General features: G+C 39.9%; 1 protein-coding gene across 7 annotated transcripts in view; it reads left to right on the top strand.

Annotated features, from left to right (window-relative positions):
* The first annotated feature begins 1,937 nt into the window (after positions 1 to 1,937).
* Arhgap29 (Rho GTPase activating protein 29) overlaps positions 1,938 to 27,880 on the top strand; it is a 67,477-nt gene continuing 41,534 nt past the window's right edge. The window contains exons 1-2 of one of the 7 annotated variants that reach the window (XM_028880071.1): positions 1,938 to 2,112; positions 20,633 to 20,869. In XM_028880071.1, coding sequence (XP_028735904.1) covers positions 20,665 to 20,869 — 205 coding nt within the window. In that variant the 5' untranslated portion in view covers positions 1,938 to 2,112; positions 20,633 to 20,664. Of the gene's footprint in view, positions 2,113 to 14,515; positions 14,658 to 20,632; positions 20,870 to 27,880 lie in introns of those variants that run through there. The other 6 variants (XM_028880069.2, XM_028880070.1, XM_028880068.2 and 3 more) reach the window with 6 other exon arrangements.

The raw sequence follows: 27,880 nt of genomic DNA, 5'->3' as shown, positions 1-27,880 counted from the left end.
AGGTTCTAGAAGTGTGGAACCTGGGAGAATGGAGCCACTGAATGAGGCAGACTAGAGTCTCATGCAATAGTCATCTTTATTCAGAGCATCAGACAGTTTATGCTTTGAGGGTTAAGAGGAATCACATGACTAAAGTGTAATCACAAGGACAAGACACATGTGATGGACAAGCCACACATGGCAAAACATGTTTTTCCAGCCGGCGGTGGTGGCACACACCTTTAATCCCAACACTTGGGAGGCAGAAGCAGGCAAATCTCTGTGGGTTCAAGGCCAGCCTGGTCTACAGAGCGAGATCCAGTTCAGGCACCAAAGCTACACAGAGAAACCCTGTCTCAAAAAACAACAACAACAACAAAAACAAAAACCAAAAATCAACCAACCAAACAAACAAACAAAAAAACCATGTTTTTCCAGAGAGGCATATAAACAAATAACAGCAAGTTGTAATGAATAATTTGAAGTACACTCACTCCTATCTGCTACACCTGGGAGAAACACAAAAATATAATTCAAGAATAAGTCTGTGCTTTTAAAGGAATTGATGTCACAAGACTCTTGTCTTGGTTTCTTAGAATTTTCTCACAAGCACTCAGAATTCTCCTCACAGGGCTCCATTATTGCACTGTGTCTGGACAGACAGGAATTAGAATCACCTGAAAGATGAGACCCTGGGTGTACCTGTGGGACATTATTGGGAGTCTACTGACCAAGGTGGGCAGCCTGCCCATTGTAGGCGTTACTATTCCCTAGGCAGGGGATCACGGAGTGTCTAAGAGTGGAGGACTAGCATGCAGTCTTCGCTCTCCTGACTGTGAATGTAAAGTGACTGCTGTTTCAAGCTCCTGCTGCCTTGATTTCCCTGACTTAAATTTTGTGAGCTTAAAGAAAACCTTTCCTAGCCGGGCGTTGGTGGCGCACGCCTTTAATCCCAGCACTCGGGAGGCAGAGGCAGGCGGATCTCTGTGAGTTTGAGGCCAGCCTGGGCTACCAAGTGAGTTCCAGGACAGGCGCAAAGCTACACAGAGAAACCCTGTCGAAAAACCAAAAAAAAAAAAAAAAAAAGAAAACCTTTCCTTAAGCTGCTTTGGTCAAGGTATTTGATCATAGCAACGAGAAAAGAAGACAAGACACCTTTCTATAAATTTACCTATTTGTCAACTAATGTTCAGGGAGTGTTATGTCTCAGCACCAACAACAGAAAAGATGTTCTTGGTACAGATAAGTGTAAGTTAGATGTGCAACACTCTGCACACTTCCCTCCCCATAGATGATCTCTAACCCAACATCTATGCTTTTTCTGTTCTCATCCTCACCGACCACACTTAATGGTCCTATTATCTGGAACATTCGATGATAAGTATGTTGTATGATTAGAGGGATGTGTAGTTAATTAACACTTACCTAATACATCTATGTAGCCAGATACTCTGCATAATAGCTGATGTAACTGAGTAATTTAATTTTCGGAAAATGACAGCTGAAGAAAGAAAAGAGTGGGAAAGTTTCAATGTGAGTCATAAATTTGGTTTTGAAAGGTAAAAAGATGGAGGAGGAGGATGAAAGCCTACCAAACCTGCTCAAGACTAAAGTCCCGACTGGAAAGCATTCCTAGTGCCCGCCTGAAAAACGGCCAGCTTAAACCAGGACGGAGGAGTGGTTTCCATGTGGAGCTAAGAAAGGATGACTTTTTTCCTTGGTGGCTCCGATTGCCCGAAGTTGGGATCCACCAGAACCACTGGGACTTGGGGACCCTGATGAACTCCAGACGCCTTGCTGAGGGCGAGAGCAAGCCTTGCCCAACCCGCACCTGTTGTGGCCCCGCCCCCGCGGCCGCGGCCCCGCCTCCCTAGAGCTCAGGGCCAATGGGCTGGGCTCCAGGAGGCGGGCCCCAGAGGGCGTGAGGCGTGGGGCGTGGGGCGCGAGGCAGGGGCGGGGCGTCGCGTCCGCGGCTGGCGCGGTCGTGGCGGTAGCTGCTGGGGCGGCGGCGGCAGCTGGAGCCCGCGTCCTCGGGCCAGCCGTGGGGGATGGGGGCGGCGAGCTCCAGCCGGCAGAGGGGGCGGCGGCCGTGAGTGTGGGTCTGGCGTCGGGGACGCGGGATGGAGCCCCACGGTGAGTGAGGGGAGGCGGCTCGGGCTCCCGCCGTGGCCCCGGGGCTGGCCGGCGCGGACGCTGTGGAGTCTGGGGTCCCCCGAGGCGCGGGGCGGAGGCGGTTGCGGGCAAGGCCGGGTGGGTGGGTGGGTGCTCGGGACTCGAAGTCCCCTCCGCCTCCTCCGAGGGTCGGACGGGGACGAAGGGCTCTGAGGAGCGGGGAGGGCCGGGCCGGGGCGGGCGCCGGGCGGGGGACGTTGCGGACTCGGGTGCCCGCGCGCGCGGGGCTCGGCGTCGGCGGTCGGGCAAGCGGCTCGCGGGAGGGACCGTCCTCATCCCGGGCCACGTCTGCGAGCGGCCGGCCGGCAGCCCCGGGCCCTTCCTTTCCCAGTCCCCGCGCGCGCCTGCCCGAGACTCTCGGGCTCCGGGAGCTTCCCCGTGGCGGCTTTTCTCCCGCGGGTCTCCGCGTCCGTGCTCCCCGGGACCCGGTCAGGAAGTTTGGTGGCGTCCTCGCTAACTCCACGGTGACAGATGCGGAGGCTGAGGTCCACTAAGGAACACCTCCGGCTTCGTCCCCACTTTCCTTCGGGCTCTTCTCGTCCTGGAGGGCCGGCTGTTTGCCAGACACCGCCCGCCGCCCCCCCTTCCCCTCTGATGCCCTGCCCCCCTCCCAGGCGTTTCTGTCACTTTTCCTCCTCGCATTCCTTGGGCTCCGGTCACCCTTTTCCCAGCTGTGGCCCTAGGGTAAACCGTGCGCTTTGCAGACTAGGAATTGATAAACTGAGATTACAGTTGCCACCAGGGGAGTCTGCCCCTGAAAGTTTTATTGCTGAGAATGTCCCAGGACTTTGTCTTTGATGGAAACCTGGTGCCCCGGAGTCGCGTCTTGCTTCCACAAAACAAAGTTGCTCAAGGCTTCTGGTCTCGGAGCCCTTTTGACAATACCCCTGAGTTTATTTCGCTTAAAAAAAAAAACAAAAACAAAAACACTAACCGTCTGTGGGGGTTAAGGATTGGGTTCACACAGTGTTCTTTTGGATCTTGAACATGTTCTGACAGTGTGTCTTTTAAGGGGAGGGGAAATGTTAACGCATTTCTCAAAAGTTCGAAGACCAGAGTAGAGCCCAGCATGTTTTGTTTTGTTTACCTTTTTCTTCTCTCATTGAATTTGGGGCAAAGGGGTTACCTCTTTATGAAAAAGAATTCAAAATTAGATTTGAAGGAATAGTTAAAAAGAATAAATAAACCCCAACATGAGATTTAGGTCATTTTCTTCCGTGATTTCTTTAGGCAGCTTGCCAGAAATGCCTACTTATAAATGCTTCAAGTACTGTGCTAGTAAGGAGCCCTGACACTTAAGCCTCATTACCCTTACAGCTACCCTTGTAGCTCTGGTCTCATGATTTTGAGAAGTTTGAGCGTGAACTTGAGTAAGGCAGGCCCAGATAGAACATGTTTCAAATCCCCAAGTTGGCAGAAAATACAACTTTGGCTGGGAAGAAGAAAGCACCGTTTGGCAAATATATGTTGACTGTTCCATTTCTCTTAGAGCATGCACCTGAATTTCCAGTACCCTCACATCTCCTCTGTAAAAGCTGTTTTTGCAGCAACTGCTGTTGGTGCCAAGGGTTTAGTACTATGTTGAATAAAGTTGTTGAGGGATTTATTTATTTATTTATTTTGTTGAAGTCGTTGAAGGATTTTATTTATTTATTTATTATTGTGGAAGGATTTTTATCTTATACCTTTGATAAACTATTTAGCGTTCACTGAGAAGACTCAGCAGGATCCCACCATGCTAGAGAGAGCCCTGTACAACCTTCCCACTTATTAACAATAGACAGTATGGAATAGCCCAAGGCATGATATTATAGGTGCCTTAAAGGAAAGAAGCATGCTGAATGTTCTGTGGGAAAGTAGAGGGATGGTTATTTTTAGTGGAGAGAATGAAAAGGTTTCTTGAAAGAAGTGTGCTGTATGAGTTTGCAGACTCAGAGATGAGTTTTCAGTAAATAGAGAGGAAAAGGGCCCTCCTGGGCAGAACTGTACACTGTACACCAGTATGCCACAGATCCAGTTCTGCTTTAGAGCATTCAGAGCTGTTGAATTTTTGTTGTTTGTTTTTTAAAATTTCCCACCCACCTCCAGCGTGGTCCTGAGCCACATTCATTTGTGGGTAAAGGAACAAGGCAGGCTTGCAGATCATACTGTTATAATAAAGATTCTTGTGGAAGGCTAGCATTTTATTGTTTCTCTTTATTACTACTGTGATGAGGAAATGAGCCACCCCATGCAGAGTAGACACTGGGTAATACTACTTCCTTTGGTAATAGTCTTTCTCTTAAGACATGCCAGTGTGTACTCTTGAGAAAGTTTTCAAATACCAGTCACCCTTTTTAAAAAAAGAGATAATCGATACTTGAGATGCTTTTAAAAGATTTGTTGATTTTTATTTTGTGTGTGCGCGCATGTGTACCATACCACATGTGTGCAGGAGCCTGTGAAGGTTAGACAAGGTGTCATGGCCCCTGGAACTGGAGTTGCAGATGGTTGTGAACTGCCATCTGGGGGTAAGAACCAAACCCAGGTCCTCTGGAAGAGCAGTTAAGTGCTCTTAACTGGTGAGCCATCTCTTCTACCCACATTATTGGGAAAGGAGTGCACAGAGTTTCAGGGACTTCCAGACATATTATATAGTTTTGCCTACTATTCATCTGTCAGATTTTTGCTTGACGTGTTTGATTTTGTGCATCCTTGGCTGGCTTCTGAAGGAAAAATGGGAAGGGGAGAGTAAAAGGGAGTATTGTGACCAGACTGGTGGGAAGGATCTTGAGAGATCTCAAAGTAGATCTGGTGGGTAGACTCTTTGAAAAAATGAAAACAAAATAATTTTTTAATATGGAAAATTTCAAGCATATATGAAAAAAGACCAAATAATATAAAGAATTTCTCTATGTCCAGCCTCGGCATCACAGCATACGAGTGTATGACCAGCCTTTTCTCCCGGTACCAGGAATTGAACCCAAGACCTCAGACATCCTAGGCAAGTGCTCTACTACTGAGCAGTTCCCCCAGATCCTTTTAAAATATGTCTTTGATTTTGAGGGAATATCTTAAATTGGTGAACTTGCTATCCTGCAACTAGAATATCCGGGATTGTAGGCATGGGTCACAAAAGCTGGTCATTCTCCTATTTATATCCCCCCTTCATTCAATCCTCCATAGTATTTTGACATAAATCTTAGGCATATTATTTTATCCATAAAATTTCAGCATGTATTTCCCCAAAGAAAGGTTATTTATTAAATGTAACACCAACATTCTCCATAATTCAGTCCAGTGTTTAGTCAAATTATAAGTAATTTTTAATAGCTTGAATCAAGGTACAGATAAGGTTCATATAATTGTATGTATTTGATATATGTATACTGACATACACATATAATTAATTGATGCATAATTTATATAGTAGAATTTATGGTTCATAAGTATACACTTTGAATTTTGACAAATGATTTGTGCCCAGGTAATCACTATATAATAAAAATGTTTTTTAGGATGATATTTGCATCATTCTAAAATTCATTCATACTAATCTGCAATTTCTCCTACATCCACATACTACTCTGTCCATAGACAACCAATTATAATGATTTTTGCTGCTAAATACTAACTTTCATATTTCTAAAGTTTTATATAAATATAATTATGCTAATATGCATAAATTGTTTTTTGACATTTTTTGACCTGACTTTTTTGACTTAGCATAATGCTTTAATGTGTTGGCTTTTTTTTTTTTTTTTTTTTTTAGATTTATTTCTTTTTTTAATGTGTATGAGCGCTTTGCTTGAGTATGTGTATATGTAACACATGCATGCCTGGTGCTGTGAAGGCCAGAAGAGGGTGCCAGAATCCCCAAAACTGAACGTATGGATGGTCAAAAGCTGTCATGTGAGTGCTGTGAACCCAACCCAGTCCCTTACAAGAGCAAACAAGTGCTCTTAACCATGGAGCTGTCTCTCCAGCCTTTAGTAGAGTGCTTTTAAGATTCACCTAAAAGTTCTTGCTATGTCATGGGCATTTTTTGTTAGGGGTAGTATTCCATTTTAAGACTGTACCCCGCTTTTTCAGCTTATTTGTTTAGAGGGACATCAGCTGTTTGCAGTTTCTGAATACTGTGAAAATTTTGGTGAACAAGATGTGGAGTGAATGTATGGTTTCATTTTTTGTGGGTTTATAAATGAGAAGATTTAACTATGTAAGAAGCTGCCAGATTGTCTTCCTCCGACTGTGTGCCTTGAATGGCAATACTGTATTACAGGGAATGTTGCTCTACATCCTCAACAACATGTAATGTTTGGGTTAGCTGAAATTAAAATTTCTTGTCATTATTAGTGTCTTAGGTTAATTTGAATTTGCATCTTCTTCATACTGAACCCTGTCCCAAGTGTGTATTTCCTAGCTGTGTATCTCCTGTAAAGTATTCCTTCATTACTTACTGAGTTTACTCATTTGTAAGCATTCTTGACATAGTTTAGACAAACTCTTTGTCAATTTTTTTCCACTTTTAGCTTGCATTTCATATTTTAAAAGGATATTTTAAAGAATAAAAGTTAATTTTCATCCAGTTTGCTAATGTTTTCTTTTGTTTTGGGGGTCTGCAGAGAAATCATTTCTTGTGTTTTTGACTATAGTTTCAAAAAATATCCTGGAATTTTTGGGTGCAGATGGTAACTATTTTAGGCTATACTGACTCAACTGCTGAATACTGCTCCTATGGCTGAAAGGAAATTATATATAATACATAAACATGGTTGTAATCCTAAAAATAATCTTATTTTTAAAAATAGACACCCACTTTCTATTCTCCTAAATTTGAAGAATTGGTGTTTAGATTTTATGTTTAGGTCTATGGGACCTGTCAAGTAAATTGGTATCACATATGGTTATCAATTATTTATTGGAAGATTACTTTTTTTTTTTTTTTTTTTTTTTTTTTTTTTTTTTTTTTTTTTTTTTTTTTTTTTTGGTTTTTCGAGACAGGGTTTCTCTGTGTAGCTTTGCGCCTTTCCTGGAGCTCACTTGGTAGCCCAGGCTGGCCTCGAACTCACAGAGATCCGCCTGCCTCTGCCTCCCGAGTGCTGGGATTAAAGGCGTGCGCCACCAACGCCCGGCGGAAGATTACTTTTTTCTTCTGTGAAAAAAATCAGTTGGCCTATATATTTGGTTTTACTTTTGGATTCTATTCTATTGCTGTATGTTGTCAATATGTTAGAAATCATACTATCTTGATTCCTGTCGCTAAACAGCAAATCTTGAAGTAAAGCAGTCTTAAGTTCTCCAATTAAAAAAAAAAAATTGGTTGTTTTATATATGTAACATTTTAATATAAAATTTAAGCACTGGCTGGGTGTAGTGCCACATGCCTTTAATCCCAGCAGAGGCAGAGGCAAGCAGAGCTCTGTGAGTTTTAGGCCAGCCTGGTCTAAAGAGTGAGTTCCAGGACACCCAGAGCTACATAGTGAGACCCTATCTCAGGGAAAAAAAAAAAGAGGAAAAGAAAAGAAAGGTCCACAATGATTCCTTGAAATTATAATTTGAGGTAGGAGAATTGCCATGAGTTCAAGACCTGAGCTACACAGTGAATGCTAGATTTTCTAGTTTCGTTTCTGTTGTGCTGATAAAACACCCTGACTAAGAGCTACTTAGGAGAGGAAAGGGTTTATCTCACAATTCCCAGTTACAGCTCCTCATTGAGGGGAAATCGAGGCGGTCACTACTCACATCTCATCCACAGTCAAGAGCAGAGAAATGAATGGGTTCGTGCTTGCTTCTGCTTGCCATTTTACTCTGGCTTCCTCCCATCCTGTGTAGTTTAGGATCTGCCCAGAAAGTGATACTACCTGCAAGTGGACTGGGTCTTCCCAGAACAATTAACTATCAAGACCAATCCTCCTGTGGAGATGTCCATAGACCAACCTGATGGAGATTTATTACTTAAGACTCTCTTCCCAGGTGATTCTAAGCTGTGGCAAGGTGATGGTTTGGTTGTCGCTGTTTTGTTTTGTTTTGTATTTTTGAGACAGGGTTTTTCTGTGTAACAGTCCTGGCTGTCCTGGAACTCACTTTGTAGACCAGGCTGGCCTCGAACTAAAAGAGATCTGCCTGCCTCTGCCTCCTGAGTGCTGGGACTAAAGGGGTGCGCCACCACCACCCGGCTGCAAGTTGCTATTTTAAATTTGACCAACATTAGACTATGATATGAGAGCCTTTTTTTTTTTTAAAAAAAAAAAAAAAGATACTGACTCTTCTTATTCATGAAAGTGATTGCTACATTGTCAATATAGCCAATTTGATTTCTTGCAGTAGTGTTTTTTTTTAAGATTTATTTTTATTTTAAATTATTTGTATGTGTGTTGGTTGTGTACATGTGTTTGGTGCTTTGCAGAAGCCAGAGAACGTCAGGTCTCCTGGAGCTGGAGTTAGAAGCAGTTGTTAAGCCACCAGACGTGGGTGCTGGGAACCAAACTCAGGTTGTCTGCACGAACAGCACAAGTCTTCACTGCTTGAGTCACGTGGCTCTCTAGGCCAGCAGCGGTGTTTTGTGGTTACCAGTTTAGGGCAAGTTTTGTTAAGGTTACCCCTGAAATGTCCGGTATTTTGATGATATTGTAAATGGAATTGGTTTTTAAATTTTCATTATTCAACTGTTGGTTTATAAAGTTGATTATGATGTATTAACTTGTGTTCTGATCTTGTTCTATTAAATGTAGTATTTAGCAAATTCTTTAGAGTTTTTTTTTTTTTTAGGAACACAAATTTGTCATCTCTGAGTAAAGTGGTTTACTTTTCTTTGAATCTGAATGCATTTTATTTCTTACTGTACTGCTTTAAACTTTGGTTAACAACAGTATTTTCACCATTAGCTATAATGATAGCTGTGGGCTTTTTATAAAATGACTTTTATCAGGGTGAAGAAATTGCCTTCTAGTTTAACTTTGCTGACTTTTTAAATGACCATTGATGGACAAGGAATTTTGTTAGATGCTTTTTCTGAATCTTTTGAAATGGTCACATGAGTTTTTCTAGTGAATGCTAAACTTAAATTTACACTCCCTGGAACAAGCTCTTTTTAACTATGATATTGTTATAGTTTATGTGTAAATACTGCATTTAAGGAATTTGATCTGTAATCTTATTGTAGTATCATTGTTTGGTTTTAATATCAGAATGCTGCCTCAAAAAGATTTGGGAATATTTTTACTTCTTTTGTTCTGCAAGTGTTTGCATATATTATTATTATTTTCTGGTTCAGTGGATTTTTATCAGTAAAACCCAGTAGATTTACAGTTTTTGTTACAGGAAGTTTTAAATTATGAATTCAGTTTTTTAAACATGTATAAGACTACTCTAGATTTTCTGTTTCTTTTGTTTGGTTTCTTTGACATTGTTCAATTTAAAGTTGCTATAAAATTCCTTTGTAGTCTGTTGGGTCTATAAAGATGTTCCTTCTTTCACTCAAATTAGTAGTTTGTGTTTATTGCTGTCTTTATTTCTTGATCAGTCTAGCTAGATTTTTTTCAGTTTAAGTAATCGTTTTTGTTTTGTTTTGTTTTTTTCCTTCTGAGACAGGGTTTTTTTTTTTTTTGTGTGTGTGTGTGTGTATTCTTGGTTGTCCTGGAACTAATGCTGTAGACCAAGCTGGCCTTGAACTCGCAGAGATCTGCCTGCCTCTGCCTCCTGAGTCCTGGCATTAAAGGTGTGAGCCACTATCTCCCAGCGTGTTTTTGTTTTCATTCAATTCAAAATAGTTTAAATTTTTGAATGTGTAAATTTGGCCTATGGATTAAAAACCTATTTTGTAATTAACAAATATTTGGGGATTCCACAGATACCTTTATGCTGTTGATGCCACATTTAATCTTGCCTAGGTCAGAAAACGTATACTATTTCAGTTATTTATTGGAAGTAATTGTATAATCCCACATATGACCTATTTTTGTGAGTGTGTATTTTGCCATTTGGAGTATAATTTTCTGTAAAATCTGTCTTGTCAAAATTGTTAATATTATTTTAGTTGTACTTCCAGAGATTTTAATACACATTTTAAATTTATACCTTCAAATAATATTGTCAATTCACACATAAGACTCATTGTCAGTTTTCATTGCCCTTCTTTATGTCATCACCATTCATTTTACTTCTTCATTTATTGTAAATATTACAACATAGCTTTTAAGCAATAGCTTTTTAAAATGTGCTTGTTGACGGGCGGTGGTGGCGCACACCTTTAATCCCAGCACTTGGGAGACAGAGAGAGGTGGATCTCTGTGAGTTCGAGGCCGGTCTGGTCTACAGAGTGAGTTCCAGGACAGCCAGGGCTACACACAGAGAAACCTTGTCTCGAAAAACCAAACAAACAAAATGTCCTTATTTTGAAGTTTTATTAGGGCTGAGTTAGATGAACTAAAAGGCATGGTCTCCTAGGATCTGATCTCCCTTTGAGTATTCAGTAGGTCATTCTGCTCTCTGTACAATGAAAAACCCAAGTCTCCAGCTCCCTTGAAATTCTTTGTACCTTTGTGGAATTTTGCCCTGAAAGTGCAGGTTGGTATTCAGAAAGAGCTAAGGAATTCCCTATGTAGGCCTGAGGGTCCTCCTTCCCTATTTACTTCACCCTTCACCCTGGAACTAGGATCCTGCTCTCCTCAGTTTAGCAAGAGTGCCATATTCTGCCTGGCTTCTCTCTTCATTTGCTGTGGTCTAAAATGTGCCATTAGGCAAGAGTTGGGAGACTGTAGATTTCACTCCATTAAATTAGGAGATGGTAGAGTTTACTTCATTGAAAGTTCAGAGATTGTGGAATTTATTTTATTGGTTTGTGATTCCATCTCTCAAAGACTACTGCCCCTTGCTCTGTGTAGTCCAACATTTGAAAACAGTATCTATCTACCCCCACTCCCACACACACACACTTTCCTAGTTGTTTACTACAGTGAATGAACAGATCTGTTGATATTTATTCTTGCACTTTATCTTTTAAGGATTTCTTTTCTTTCAAATAGTGTCTCACTATGCAGACCAAGCTGGTCTTGAACTCACAGATCTACCTGTATGCACTACTACCCATGGCCCTCTTTTAAGGTTTTTTAATCTAGACATTTTTCTTTGTATCTGTTTTCTTGTAACTTTTGTTGAAGAAATTGTGTTGACTGAGTCCAGGTTTTGCTGAGGGCATACTGTGATATAACGTGACGTATTTTTTTGCTGTACAACTTACAGAGCATAAGTATAATGCAGTCGGGTATAGAGTAAGGCGTCTTGACTTGAGACTAGCTATGCTGTTCAGAGCCGGCTGTCCTGTGCTTGCAGGCGTTTGCATGTCCATGGCCTTTACCCACTAGATGTCAGTAGAGCCCCTTCCTCAACCGTGACAACCACAAATGACTCCAGCGGTCCAGTGCTCTCAGGACCATGTTCTGCTATGCAAAACAGAGGCTGCCTAAATCCACCACCTACTTCAGGAATGTGAAATCATCTGCTGAAGAAAACTAGCAATCGGCTATGTCACCATTATAGATAGGAAACATAATCATTCAGTATGGTACCATAGATATTTTTAAGAGAATGTACAAAGAAAACTTAGAAATGTGTATGTTGATGCTTAACAGGATGGATGATTCACAGGCAACTAAAGAGAGCGTGAATTACCATTTTTAGAAGGGAAAATGCTAGAAACAATTATAACAGAGAATGGTAGAAACACAAGTAATTTCTTTTCAATTACAGGGTGCTTACAGAATGTTTTTCTGTAACTTGTGGAACAATTTGAGATGTTGCAGATCTGCAGTAGATGATTCAAAGATAGTTTTTACTTTTGAGAGGTGGGCTTTATAATTTTATTATAAACCAGTAATTTTAAGTAGAAAAGTATTATTTCAGTATTGTGCTTTTTGTGCTTAAACTTATTTGTGTCATATAAAGTTACTTTAAAATGTAGATCAGGAAAGATAAGATAGCCCTTTTAATTTAAAATGAACTTATAGTTGTGAATATTTGCAAATATCCTTTGGATGAAGAATAATATTTTTTAACTGATTGAAGGATTAAGATTATAAGCTCTCAGAATTTCCCCATAAACAACCCTACCTATAATGTAACCATCTCATATTCATTGATCTGTTCTGTGTCAGGTTCTGTGGACAGTAGTTGGCTTTTTGGATAAGGATAGGGATAGTTAGAGTCAGATCTATTGTAGGAAAGGTAAACAACCACTCAGGGCAGATAGAGTCATATGCTTCTCTTTTTGTGATTTTTTTTTTTTAAAGACAGGGTTTCTCTGTGTACTCTGATTTTCCTGAAACTCACTTTGTAGACCAGGCTGAACTCAAACTCACAGCGCTCCACCTGCCTCTGCTTCCTGTGTGCTGAGATTAAAGGTGTGTGCCACCATACTGGGCACATACTTTCTTCTCTTGATGCCCTTGGCCTCCAGAATCCTTTCTTCTCCTGTTGGTATCCTTCAGTTTTGAGTAGCCAGTGAGTTGTTCATGGTGCATTGTTTTTCTCCGGTGGTGTTTAGGGGAATATTTTTTACATGTCTAAATATTATTATTGCTTTCAATTTTGATATAGTTAAACTTGAGGATTTATGAGTACATTTTAAACAATTAAATCTGAAAAACAAAAAACTGGGGCACTAAGTGTCCAAGAAGCGCCTCTATTCTCCACTTGTCTTTGCTGAGTAACCACTCAAAGTCTGCATTGGCTTCACTTCCCTCACAACTTTGCATTAGGGTATTCTTCCTCTTTTTCTAGCTGTTAGAGTCTGGCAGTAAGTAATCTTTCTGTTCTAGCTTCCTTATCTCCGGTTCCATCTTATTTTTTCATTCCCTGTCCCATCTTTTCCTCACCATTCTCTCCGGTTGTCTTTCTCACGCCTTACACTTCTCATGTCTTCTGACTGCCCGTGCCCTTCTCTCTGCCAGAGACTCATTCATCTTAGCATTCAATGACACAATCAGGCCCATTTGAATGAGAACACAATCTTTCTTGTCAGTTGGGGTGGGGAGGGTCGGTGGTGGTGGGAGGTCAGTGAGATAGGTTCTTATGTAGCAGAGCCTGGCTTGGACTCTAGACCCAGCTGCCTCTATCTCCTGAATGCTAGCATTACAGGAGTGTGCCACCAAGATCAACTCAGTCCTCTTTACTAAGTGGAATGGCAGAGAAGTACAAAGAATTGATAGGTTTTAAGACAGACTTACAGGGGTGTTTGGGTAGTTAAAGGACGTCCTAACATTTCCTCCACAATGTGTGCTTTGAACTGTAGTTGTTCCATCCTAGCGCCTTTTATTCCTGAGGACGCCTTTCCTCTCAGTTTCCAAAGTCTTCAGTACATTTTTTCCCCAATGCAATTAAAAGGTAGCTTGGTTTGAGGTTTCCTTAATACTTGTGGCATAAACTTGGTATTGTGTTTGAGGATAAAAGATTCATTTGTGTGAATCTTAGAAATCCAGTGTGGAGCTAAAGTAACCAAGCAATTCTATTTTTTCTTTTTGAGTTATACTGAAGAAGCTGTTTTTCTTGTAATAATTGGAAAACAGTAAGTGTCTTTTCTTCAGAATTGTCTCCTGTCTCGGGGCCTCACTTGCTGGCCCTGTGGCATTCACCTCTTATTTTCTGGTCTCCTTGGGTCCCACCTTTTCTTGCTTCTTTGCTTCTTTCTCCCTTGGTTTTTGTTGTCTTACGTCTACACCCACTGTGTCTTTCCAACTCTCCTCACACTACTCTGGATCCTTTTTCTCCCGCATGTGATGATTTCTCTCTCTCACTGTTCTCACAGACACCCTCCCCATGGTTTCCTCAAAGGCCCTTATATTCTGGGGACCCTGTTGATGTTTTTTGTCTTGTTTGTTTGTTTGTTTTGAGACAGATTTCTCTGTGTAACACAGGATTTCTCTGTGTAACAGCCCTGGTTGTCCTGGAACTCGCTCTGTAAACCAGGCTGGTCTCGAACTCTGCCTCCCAAATGCTGGGATTAAAGGCATGAGCCACCACCGCCGAGCAGTGTAGTTCATTCTTTTGGAAGGGTGTTGGGCTAGGCTGTGGTACGCGTTACCTGTGTGGAGCCTTCCTCTCCAGCTGTTATCACTCCGGGTTTGGCAATGGAGGATGAAAGCGGTCCAGGAAATACAGATCCGTCATCCAAGAACTCCCATCAGCCAGATCCACTCTCGGGTGACTTTCCCTAAGCACCAGCTCCTCTGTGAAGACCCAGTCAGGCCAAACACTGTTAGACTCTCACACCCTGGACTCTTCTACCTGCTGTGTGTGCTGGCCCCGCCCCCGCGAGTGTGAGCCAATGGGTTGGCCTCCAGGGGGTGGGCTGAGGCGGGACGAGGGTGGGGCCAGGGCGGAGCGCCGCAGCTGCGGCCGCCTGGCTGCAGTGCTGGCTTAGCCCGGCATGGGGGATGGAGGCAGTGAGTTTCAGCTCTAGGCGGCTGCCGCCGCAAGGCCGGGAGAGTTCATCTGGAGACGGCGCGGGGGACACAGGATGGAGCCCCGGGGTGAGTAAGGGCTGTGGTGCTGGTTCTCAGAGAGGCTGCTGGGTTGGGGTTGCCGAGAGTTGCTGTCGAGTCTGGGTCTGAATATGAGCTTCGGACCGGACTGTGAGCGCCGACCTGCAGGGTGAGCCGACGGCGGTGATCCCAGTAAAGACGCGCAGTTAGCGCGTGTTTACCTACTCTGTACTGAAACTTCACACCTTGTAACTCCTTTAGTTCTCAGGATAGATCCATGACCCTTCAACTCATTTCTCACACAGGGAAGGTGAGGTTAAAAGCTGTCCAAACAAAGTAGTAATTGACAGTATCAAGGCTTAAACCTAGGCCCCCTGCCCCAGAATCCATGCTCTTTGAGCCACAGTCTGCTCCCGCCAACCCGCCTGCATTTCTCTCTCCAGTTGGGTGCTCAGTTCCAAGGTATTTTAGGAGTTCCGTCCTGTGTATTGTTCTCATCTGTTTTGTGTTTAGAGGGGCTTTTCTTTTTGAGCGCTCCTCAGTCTCATGGTGTGTTCTAATTCTGATTTGGAAATGTTTGGAGGTTAGATGGTTTTAATTTTAAAACGTTTTAGGAGGGACGTGCTCAGGATTGAGGACTTTGAAGGCAGAATTCTAGTGGCTGATGACAGTCTCTGCTTATCAGTTTTTTACCCTTGAGAGATAATTCACCAAACACCTTTTTAGAGAGCAGGACGTCACCTGTTAAGGCTTTCGACTCCGACTGTGTAGCTTGTCTGTTGTGTCCTTTTATCTGTCGCTATCAGTGTTTACTGCCCCTTTTCGTTTCTGTATTTTTTCTGTGTTTAAGTCAGGGATGGGGAACGTGCTCTTTGGCGTTGGATAGTTGGCGTTGGATAGTTTTGGCTGGTCAGAAGTGAGCCTTCCCTGCCAGGAATGCTAAACATTCTGGAGGCGTGGGAGGCAGGGCAGCTTTTTTCCCTCTCCTCGCCCCCCCCCCCAAAAACCCCCTTTTTAAAATCTTTACTTTTTTAAAATTATCATGCCGGTTCAAACTGCACAGGAATGAAATGTATGTGTGTTGTATATCTTCCTTTAGAAATTGTTTGTTAAGGAAAAAGCTGTTTCTGACATGTTCCCATTCCGTTTTGTAGAGTGCTTTTAAAAAGTATAATTAAAGAACTTTTAGACTTGACTCCTGTGGATTTTTTTTTCAGTGTCTTTGAATAGATTCTCACAAACTCAGAATTTATGCTGAAATAGCAGATTTCTGAAATTTATGCAACTTTAAAAGTTTAAGTAGTAAGAACTGAAGTATAGATATTTTGGGCAGTTTTACATTCCCGTTAGCTCTCTGCTTCTATCATATACATTATGTAGTGTGAGGGGATTTTGATTGACATGGACTGCTGAAGTCTTGTAAAAGTCACCATTTGGGAGTTTAGGAAATTTGCGTGCACATTTTTTTTTCCTAGTGGTTGGTTGGATCCAGGGCCTCTTGCCAGGCAACGCTTTTCCACTGAGCTCTGAATCCATATTTGTCATGCACAAACGATTTAGAGTTTAGAGTGTACAAAGTAGTTCTTGTATATTCATTTTCTACTTGCTATAAAATTCTTTAAGACATAGATAATACAATTTTTAATGTTTATGACTTGAAGTTGGAAGAGATGAGAATTAGTTTCACAAGTATTTCGTTCAGCAGTCTGTTTGCACAGTTCAAACTTCACTTGGAAGCATTTACTAGGTTTCCATGAAATCAGTTAAGCTTTTGGAATTGTTTCCAGTCCTATGTTTCTTGTTTACAATATATAGACTTATGAAGCCACAGCTTGTTTATTACTTAAATATGCTTAAGAACAATTTCCCACAATCAAGTACTCTAGTAATAATAGCTCCCAATTACTGAGTCTTCATGCCAGGCACTGTGCTAAGTACTTTCCATGCATTACTATCTAATTTAATTAAATTACCAGTTGCAATCTGTTATTAACTATACTTTATATTACCACTAACCAGAGAATATTCATTTTGGTGCATGGGAAAGTAGTGTATAGGATCTTGCAAAGTGCATATTGTCCAGACTTTCTCAGTGTCATAGTTCAATTATGAAAGTGTGATTTTAATTTTAAACATCTTTTCAGTTGTTAATGTTGCCCCTTTTAAAGTTTTAAATGTAAGAAAAGTTGTAAAAACTTTCTAAAAATTAGTACATTTAGTATAATGCATATTTCAGCCCTTTTTCTCTATTTGTGTTCATTCGTTTGTGTGTTAACAGACTTTCTAAGTCTTATCTAAAAGTTAGAAGCCTTTTTCAGAGGGTTTACAACTTTGAGTTGCTAATTTGACACAAATTGTTCTGTTTTTAAACTTGTTCGGGTCTTTTAATTCTTGAAGTCTTTATCAGGGACTTATCAGTGACTGACTAATTGTCCAGTTTACTAAATTTAAAGGTGCCATAAATAAACAGAAAGGCTTTATTATGTAAACTGCAAAGGTGATAAAGTTTGGTAGACTAATTAGTAGCCTTCTCAGTGATACATAAAAGATCTGCCCAAACAAGGTAGTTGAGTATTATTTTATTCATTTTTGTTAGTTGAAAGGGATAATTTAATGTTAATGACCAAAAATTGTCCTGGGTTCATTTTGGAAATTACACGCATCCTGCTCCCCAAAAAGGTGTTTGGTGAATAATTTGAGATTTAAAGCAAGTTTAAGTATAAAAAATATATGCTTAAATAATTTGAAATTGACAAAGACATTGAGTAAAGGAATCTTAAAATTGTTAAAAGGTAATGAGGCACCCTAGTTACAAAATCAGAAGAAGTAGTAGCAGAAGTAAAAGTTTCAGGTCTGCAAGGTGGTACAGACCTTTAATCCCAGCACTCCTCGGGAGGCAGAGGCAGGCAGATCTCTGTGAGTTCGAGGTCAGCTTGATCTACTACAGAGTTCCAAGTTCCAAGACAACCAGGACTACACAGAGAAACCCTGTCTGAGAAAAACAAAACTAAATAAAAGAAATACAACTTTGATTTTTGTTTTATGTAATTTTGTACCTTAATATAATTTCATATGCTTCTTTTTGAGAATATTTTAGGGATAGAATTTTAAGCGATTTTCCCTTAAATATTAAAATCTAGTTAATTTTGTGTTTTCTATAAAATCATTACAGTAAACTTATAAACCTATTCATTACTATTCTTGCTAATTCGTTCATTTTGCAGATAGTTTGAAGTAGGCCATCCCTAATATGCTTACTGTGGTGGAAGCAAAGAATTCTCAGTTAGCAAATTGTTATGGTCTTGATTGTAGTCTTGGCAAGGAATCATGGGATAAGGCATCTATTTGAACTATAGCAAGTACAAAGTGAAGATTTCAGATACTGCAGGACTACTTAGATTCTGCTCTGGTGTGGTGGTGGTGGTGAGCTTTCTGACAGTGATTTTTGAGCTGACAGAGAAAGTAAACCAAGGAGGAAGGAATGTCCAGGCAGATGAAACATCATGTGGTAGACAGGATCCTCAGCTAAAAAATGAAGCCGGGGCTGAAGTAGAGATAGCTCAGGGCCTATGAGAACACGCTGTTCTTGTAGAAGAACTAAGTTTGGTTTCCAGTAGCCCTGTCAGGCAGCTTGCAACTGCCTATAATTCCTGTTCCATGGGGATCCAGGCCAGCTTCTCTGGCCTCCGTGGGTGTCTGGACTCATATACACACATACAAATAACCAAAAGTAAATAATAATAAAAATAAGTAAAACATGAAATAGGATAGAATAAGAAAATACACAGATATGTCACATGGGCGTTTAGAATTGTGTTTGTGAAACAGATGCATTTGTACATGCACTATACACAAAAATGACATACTCAATGTGTATACTAGTCATGGAGCATAATTACTTCATGCTGTGGGTTATAGTAAACAAAAATGGTCTGAAAATGAAAAGGGTGTGTGTGACAAAATGAGAGTCCAGATGGTTTTGCAGAGGCAGGTGGGAGCCAGCTATCATTTGGAACCTCATAGACCATAGCATTTACCTTTGCCCTTTTGAAAAGTATTGAGCAAAGAAGGAATACTAAGAGACATACATTTTAGAGGTTCATGGCACAAAATGGAAGTAGACAAATCCTTAGGAAATAAGTATAGCTTAATAAGAAATAATGATAGTTCATCAGTGTAGTAGCAATAAAAGTAAGAGTGGGCCGGGCGGTGGTGGCGCACGCCTTTAATCCCAGCACTTGGGAGGCAGAGCCAGGCGGATCTCTGTGAGTTCAAGGCCAGCCTGGGCTACCAAGTGAGTTCCAGGAAAGGCGCAAAGCTACACAAAGAAACCCTGTCTTGAAAAACCAAAAAAAAAAGTAAGAGTGGATAAATTAGAGAATTGTAATTGGAAACCAAAAATCTATTATGTCAGATGTAGTATGAATAAACAATGTATCTTACATATAACAGATACTATGACATGAAACTTTCTTCTGTTGATTACATGGAGATCTCAGTTGTTCTATCATTCTGAAAGTATCCAAATACTCATAGCATATTTGGAAAACTTCCTATGATGTTTGAGCTAATTTAATTCCTTTTTTTTTTTTTTAATGAGACCAGGTCTCTACATAGTCCTGGCTGTCCTAAAAGGCTAGCCTTGAACTTGCAGAGGTCTTGCTGCTCTGCCTCAGGAGTCTGGTATTAAAGGTGTGCACACCACACCAGGCCTCCTCTCACCTGGCCCTCATCTGTTGTTTCCTTTATGATTTCAAGAGCTATCACCAAAATTCGGACTTTCAATTCTGGAACAATTAAATAAAGATAAAAGACAAAAACTTTGAGCTCCAGTAGATTGGGATTAGATGTCTTAACAGAAAACCCTTTTTATTTTGTGATCTCTTTTAATCTTCATATGAGCCTGTAAATTAATTGTATAGATTACACATCTGGAATTACATATTTGGTATAAGTTTTTTCTTATACCAAATATTTCCCTTTTACTATATCATCCTAAAATTACAAACAAACAAACAAATAAATAAATAAAATAAAAGCAAGCTCTCATAATATGGTATGTGAGATTACTGGACATTCTTTGAGCTTCTTTCAACAAATAATCTTGACAAGTTTTGATAAGCTGGATACATGTGCATGTACATGCATTCTTGGAAATTGACATTAATGGAGCCAATGTGCTGACTGGACATGTCTGTATCATTCTCCCATCTGACTCTGACAGTAATCTCTGGAGCAGGTGTGGTTAGTATGTTCTCCATAAATGAGCAGAGTACAGTGAAGAAATGATTTAACTGCTCCTGAGGTCATGTAGTAAGCGGGAGATGACGATTTGGGAAACATTGCTCTCAAAATATATTTCATCTTTAGTTTTGAAGACAATTCTCTAAAGGGAAAATATGACCTTCTACTAGGTGACGCTTTGAAAGTATTTTTACAATTAAAAAAAGAAAAAAATCTGTATCTTAAGAATTAAAGCCAGAGGCCAGAGAGATGGTTCAGCAGTTAAGAACACGTCTGCTCTTCGAGAGGCCCCGGGTTCAATTCTCAGCACCCACATGACAGCCTACAACTGTCTGTAACTCCAACTCCAGGGGATCTGGTACCCTCACACAGACACACACATGCAGGCAAAACAATAATGCATGTAAAATAAGAATAAATAAATTACTTTAAAAAGAATTAAAGCCAAGTAATTATGAGCACAAATTTTTACATTAGAGCTTATCCAGGTTTTAATTTCAGTTATCAGTTGAGAGTATATATGCATTTTAGCCTCTAGACCTCAGGTTCCTTGCATTGTGAAATGAAAAGAAAGGTAGCTTGCATATCCGAGGGTTTGCTGATCATAGAGAGTTGTCAGAATTGTAGACATTTAGTGGAAGATGCTGTCATCAGTAGTTCAGTGTTTTCTAAAACTAGAATGCTGCTGAGGTGGGTTGCGGGCTGTTGGTGAAACCTGGTATGATGTTTCTTGGCTGATACAGTATTTTCCCCTCTCTTTTGTTTTTTGTCCCCTGAAGGATTTCAGTTTTTCTGACTGTTAAATGAGAGGATGATTGCTCACAAACAGAAAAAGGCAAAGAAAAAACGTGTTTGGGCACCAGGCCAACTCTCTGCTGCTATTACAACTTCTGAAATGGGGCTCAAGTCCGTAAGTTCCAACTCCATTTTTGATCCGGAATACATCAAGGAGCTGGTGAATGATATCAGGAAGTTCTCCCATATGTTACTATATTTGAAAGAAGCTATTCTTTCAGGTTTGTCCACTGTTTTCTCAGTATTCTTATGGGCTACTTTGTAAAACTCGAGTGCCAGCCTAGTCATGGATAAATATGTATAAAATTGAGAGAACAGGGCATTCTTCATTACTAATTTTATGACTCTCCCCACCATGTTAAATGCTTACAATGTAAACCTTTTTGTAATCAGATAACAGTACAATACATAATAAAAGCCTTGTTAAGTGTGAGGGAACAAGAGCACAAAAGAAAAACTAGTTTTGAATTTCAAGCAGTTGAATATGTTTTACATTAGCTGACCTGAGAACATTCCAGTTTTAACACTTCTGCTAACATTTACTGATCTGTGATAGCAGACTACATTTGTAGTTTACATTGCTGATACTTTTGTCTAAATTTGTTCTTCATATTTTTGCCAAAATTTAATCCAAGCTGACTTTAAGGAATTTTTTTCTTAATAATAAACTTAATTATATTTTGATATCTATAATCTTCTAGAAATAAAGCACAGAATTTATTTTCTTACCTAATTAGAATGGATAACGAAACATGAGGCTTCATTCTTCTGAAGCAAAGAACTGTATATCACTGGCTTGATTGGAGAAACTCTTTTAACTGTTAGTGCTACTTTAATATACACATTTGGTGTCAGTGGCAGTTAATGGTCCAGACTATCCTCTTCTTTAGTGATAAATAGCAGTTCACAGTGGCATCTCCAGACAGAGAGAGTGAAAATATAGATGACCCTCTTGGGCCTGCATAGACATCAGATTTCAATAATTATGTTTGAGCATATAACTAAAGCACTTGTTTTCTAAAACCACATCTTATGTTTGTTTTCTTTCTGACTTAACTGTCATTTTCAACTTAAAGTTTCCAAAAGAATTGGACTGAAATGAAAGGTTCAAAATTTTAGTACTTAACATTTGCCATCATGTAGTATTCTTTGAGATTGTGTAAATATTATTAAAGAAATTGCTCATAGTCCTGTTTATTCTGATAGCTTGATCTTCAAGTCTGACTGTGGATGACTGAATTGCTGGTGGTAAAGCTGGAAAGATACCCCAACCACATTACTTTCCCACAACACATCTCAACAAAATGACATTTTCCACTTACTCGAAGAAGTATGGCTTCATAATAAAGCCTTATTTTTAACTAGGTTACTTTTTAAGTTGTCATTTGTATCTTTTTGTTGTGTAGTCTATTACTGGTTGATTTTAATGCATAGTCTATTACTGGTAGGTTATCTAAAATGATATCTTAGGTAATATATTATTTACCTCAGCTTATGGTAGGGTATAATTTAATGTTTCCAGTTAACTAAGTTTTTGTTAATATAAATGAATTGTATTAGAATTTCTATTGGTGTTTATCTTTCTTAGGAAATGTATATTCTTTCAAATCTACATCTTATATAGTTTTCCATTGTATCACAGATTTAAAATCGTATTTTTAAAACAAGCTCTATCACTTTTTATCTAAGAATTTGAGTTTCAGTATGTGAGTAGACAATCTAGAGACCAAGAAAAGTCTCACCAGTCCTTAGTAAGAAGAAAAAGGTGGTTATAAGATACAGAAGGAACTACTACTCTTTGAGATAAAACGGTTCATGTAAGCCAGGTGGTGGTGACACACACCTTTGATCCCAGCACTCAGGAGGCAGAGGTCGACAGATCTCTGAGTTCGAGGTCAGCCTGGTCTACAGAGTGAGTTCCAGAACAGCCAGGGCTACACAGAGAAACCCTGTCTCGAAACAAAACCCAAAAAAGGTACATGAGGAAGTAGATTTATTCAGTGAAATTTAATTTAAATATTGGTATGAACATTATTCTTTTAGTAAGAAAGTACTTAATAGATTGTCAGTACTATCACATTTTTGTTTTTTAATGAAAAAGCAGCATCTAGTAAAGTGGTTCATAGGATAAAGTACTTGCCTCACAAATACAGTAAGAGTTTGGATGCTCAGAACCTATGTAGAAGCCAAGCAGATCAGTAGCCACCAGTAGTTCCAGCACTGGTGGAAAGACAGGACGCTAGGGACAAACTGGCTGGCTGGACTACCATGACTGGTAAGATACCCTCAAAGTGGAGAGAGCTCAGAGAAGCTACCTGGGGTCAGTCAACTAGAGGCCTCCACACACAGCACCCACACAGGAACGGATGTGTATGAATGCCTGTAGAGTGATGGAGAAAGACTGAAGCTGAACATGGTTCCATATTTATTTATCTTCAAGTTTTGTGATGCATTTAACAGAGTTATCCCCCTCTTTCCCCAAGACTCAGATTTTTATTGTGAGTTTTATAACAAATGTTCATTGATCTCCTGAGTAGAACTATGATGATCCTTTTAGTTGAAGAACTAATTGGAAGAAATAAGTTGTTATCAAAGACCTCCGTGTTCCTCACAGATAGGAGATATGCAGTTTCACTCCAGTGTTCTCTCCCTCCCTCCCTCCTCCTCTCCTCCCCCTCCTCTGCCTCCCTGTCTCTCATCTCCTGCACATGCTCTAGCTGACCCTAAATTTACAAATAACTCCGTAAAGTGAAAGACCTGAGGACCGAACCTGTACTTTGCTTAAGTTATATGATAGAGTTTGATTTTCCTTCCACTGCTTATCTCCAAGGTGAGGCTCCCCTGTAGTCTTACGCAAGTAGCAGGTGTGGAATTTTAAGTTTGAGATTTCTATCTAGTGTCATTAAGGTACATTATGAATAATTATAGGGATAAATTGTGCATCTTATATTAAAAGGCTGAAGGTACTCACTTATTATGTACATGTACTTTGCATTTAATTATGTAGATTTATATGTTTAATTGTAGATTAACATATATGTATATAAGTCCTATTTCAGGTTTATGTCCCCTCAACCCCCACCCAGGTCTGTGGGAGTAATCTATTCTGCTTTCCAAAAAAACAGATTCACAGATGTTCTTCTAGTTTATGCAGTACTTTTTAGAAAAGATTTATTTTGTGTTTATAAGTTGTTTTGCCTATGTGTATACCACATGTAGTAAGTGCTCACATAGGCCAGAAAAGGTAGGATGCTCCTGGAGCCTGGAGTCATAGATGTTATGAGCTACCTGATGTGGGTGCTGGGGACCAAGCCCAAGTCCTCTGCAGAGAGCAGCAAACACTCCTACCTGCCAAGCCATCTCTCCAGCTTTTTAGGCTGTAATTTTAAAGTATGCTTACAAAATCTAGGAATTTTAAAATTTTGAGACTTTTTAATTACATAGAAGGAATACTGCAAAATACAATGTTTGAAAGTGCAGAATGATATAAAATATCTCTGTGGGAAAAACAAGTTGTGATTGTTCTTATAACTTTGCTTTTGTTTATATAATCTGATTTTTAGTGGATTTTAATGAGCGTTTACCATGGTGATTATGGTGCTTTGTTCTCGGTTGTGCTGTGCTGTGTGGTCTGAGACAGGGACTTAGTGTGACGCTCAGGTTGACTAAGTGGTCACTTGAACTAGTGCCTCCTGCCTGAGCCTCTTAGCACTAGAGATTACAAGTATACACACTCCCCTTTCTCCCTAGCCTCTCCACACCTTTCCTTTTTTATTTTTTAAATAGACCGGGATTGAAGATATATGTTTATTATGAAGTCAGGCATGGTGGTGCATACCTTTAATTTTAGCACTAGAGATGCAGAGGCAGGCAGATCTCTGAGTTTGAGGACAGTCAGGGCTTCATAGAGAAACCCTGTCTCAGAAAAACAAAAGAAACCAAAAAACCAACAACTGACTTTATGAGGGTCAGATAAACTAGTTAAATTGTCAAAACAACAACAACAAAAACTTGGAGGCTAGAGAGATGGCCCAGTGGTTAAGAGCACTGGCTGTTCTTTCAGAGGACCTGGGTTCAATTCCCAGCACCCACATGGTAGCTCTCAACCATCTCTAACTCTGATTCCAGAGGATCCAATACAGACTTCTAAAAGCATCAAGCACACTAGTGGTGCACAGATGTACATACAGGCAAAACACTCACATAAATAAAAGTATAAAGTTAATTAAAATTTTAAGTTAGCCAGGCAGTGGTGGCACTTGGGAGGCAGAGGCAGACAGATCTCTATGAGTTTGAGGCCATCCTGGTCTACAGAGTGAGTTCCAGGGCAGCTGGGTCTATACAGAGAAATTCTGTCTCAAAAAACCAAACCAAAACAAACTTAAAACCAAATTTTATTTTGTAAAAACACAACTCTTAAAGTGTGACTTATAACAAATCCTAGGTTCTAGATTTGACAGGGCCATAGTCAGAAGAGGTAACATTAAGTTTCTAAAGCAAATTTTATTGACTAGCAGGTGTTAAATAAAGCGTTAATATGTTAAATAGCACAGTCTGTTGTGATACATTCTGCATGAACTCACAGTGTCAGTTGATATCCTAACTTGTAGGTTAACCCAGACTTTTTTCCCCCATGTGATATATAAGGAGGATGTGTAAGATCTTTCTCAGACTGTAAATTTTTACCATCAGTAGCTAATGGCAACCTCACAGTCAGCCAAATTTGTAAGATACTGGAAACATTAAGTTGCTACCCTTGCTGCTCTGTATCTGTCTCCTAGAAGTAACTATCTTTAGACGTGGTTTCAAATCCGTATCACTAAGAGAAGTTAAAGCGAATGTTAATTGGCTGTGGCTTAGTGACTAAAACATAGAGTAAATCTCTAAGAAATGAGGAGTGGAATATAAGTAGCCCATTTAGTATACTGGTATCAGCTCTTTTGCTATTTTGGTCTTCTACACTTGCCTAGAAGGAATTTATTGAATTTAACAGCATTTATAGTAACAACTTATATATTTAGTGGAAGTTAAAGCCTGCTAAATCATGTATTGCAGAATAGCTATTATTAGTCTATAACCTCTTTAACCACATGGCAGTTTATCATAAAGATTCAGAGCTTGGATGTGTGGTACGTGCCTGTAATCCCAGGACTTGGGAGGCTGAGGCAGGAGGATGGCAAATTCAAGGTAACATATATAGCAAGATGCTATTGCAGTAAAAGAGCTGCAGACTGTAGTTGGATCCCTGCCACAGTCCTCACTATGCTTCTTGCTGGTTATCTGTACTTGTTAAGAGGTAGAACCACTTGTTCCCAGGTAGCTAGTTGAAGAAAGCTGCTGTTCCTCAGGGTTCAGTTGTCCTGTATCCGTAGTCATTACAGCACAAAGTTGAAGTTTGTTCCTGATAACTTCTGACTGCTTTTTTCCTTTGTTGTTTTTGCTTTGTTCCCTACAGAGGTCAAGCTGAATTAACAAAACCTTTTTTTTTTTTTTAAAGAATTGGTCAGTTTTTCTTTTTTTAATCAAGGAAAACACCATGATTTTTTTCATGTATTTACTCAAGCATTTCCATGAAGTGTTTGCAATATAAACACTGGTATTGTGTCAGTGCCTGAGAACCAAAAAGTAGAGCTGGCTGGTCTGTTTTCACTAATTACTTTAATGTAGTAGGAAATAAACGGCAGAGATGGGTGAGACAACAAATTAAAGTTCGGTTTGTCACGTTAAAGGGGTAAACACACATCATGGCTGTTCTAGGAAACTGGTCTTGGAGCAGTTAAACTTCTTATGTTTGCATCTGTAATTCCTTTGTAGCCTAAACCGAAGGGCAGGCATCACATTTATAATGTGACTACATTCAAGGTTGTTCTGTATGACAGTAAATGTAAGTTGACAGGTTCAGAAGTACTTTAGTGCAATAGATTCCGATTCTTTGATTTCTAAGTTATTTACTAATGTTGATTTTTTACAGTAGAAGGGAATTCAAGCTTTACTGTTTACTTTAAGCGCTGAGCCATCTTTCCACTGCCTCAGGTCTGATTTTGAAAAGCATCATTCTCACAGCTAGATCCCATGTAGGCTTGGGAACCGACAGCAAAGTAAAACATTCATTCATTCATTCATTCATTTATTTATTTATTGGTTTTTCGAGACAGGGTTTCTCTGTGTAGCTTTGGAGCCTGTCCTGGAACTCACTTTGTAGACCAGGCTAGCCTCGAACTCACAGAAATTCACCTGGCTCTGCCTCCCGAGTGCTAGAATTAAAGGCGTGCGCCACCACCGCCCAGCTACTGTTTCTTTTTTATTAGCCAAAATATTGTGGGACCAGGCTATACATATATTTGTTACTAAATAATTCTCTGTGAAGCATGTCTGTTTTCAAAGGCATTGTATTTGAATGGATTTTGGGTTTCCTAGTAAGGATCTGATTTGTATGCATTAAGACAAAAGGCAGTTTCATGTTTATTGGTGGATCTTCCTGGCAACCTTGTGAGGTAGGTAGAGGGAGACACTGGTATCAGCTCTCTTTTACTGATGATGAATACTAGTCCAATAAGCCCAGCGTTTCATTTCAAAGAAGTGGCGCCTGGGCTTGGATTTTTTAGTCTTAAGTCCAGAGGTTTCTACCACATACGGCAGTCCTCTCACACTTTTGCTTCAGGCGATCTTGCCACTCTTCTTTTGTTTGTTTGGGCTTCTTTCTTTTTTTGGAGAGGAGATAATTAGTGTTGCATAAAGGAACTGTTTAAGCTCCTTGGACGTTTTGAAAAGTTGCCAGTTGCATAGTAGGATAGGAGACTTTTACTTCATAAAAAGAATTTGAGGTAGCCTTATTAAAAGAGGGAAGGAAGTTTGGTGTAAGTGAAACTTTCCTTGAACAGTTCATGGTACAGATAGTTGAGGGCTTGCTAATTTGTGAAGTTTCTGGTGAAGTATATCAGGATATGCTAATGTCCTAATATGAATCTTCATGATTAGCCTTTTCTTTATATTCATTTCTATTGATTTATAGGCACTTTTAGATGTATTAAATTATAGGGACTGGAAGTTATTTTAAGTAACTCATTTACTACCTTTCAGAATGTTAATTTGGAACAACTTCAGTATCTGTAAGGGCATCTTGTGTTAAAATAAAAGAGTTTCAAGTTGGTAAACGATTTATGCTGGTAGTTACTGGGATGTGCTGCAGAATTAAAACAAAAAGCCCTCTAGTAGGGAATATACTGCAGGTA

The sequence above is a fragment of the Peromyscus leucopus genome, chromosome 6 (assembly GCF_004664715.2).
Source record: "Peromyscus leucopus breed LL Stock chromosome 6, UCI_PerLeu_2.1, whole genome shotgun sequence".
NCBI lineage: Eukaryota > Metazoa > Chordata > Mammalia > Rodentia > Cricetidae > Peromyscus > Peromyscus leucopus.
This window is presented reverse-complemented; position numbering and strand designations above follow the sequence as displayed.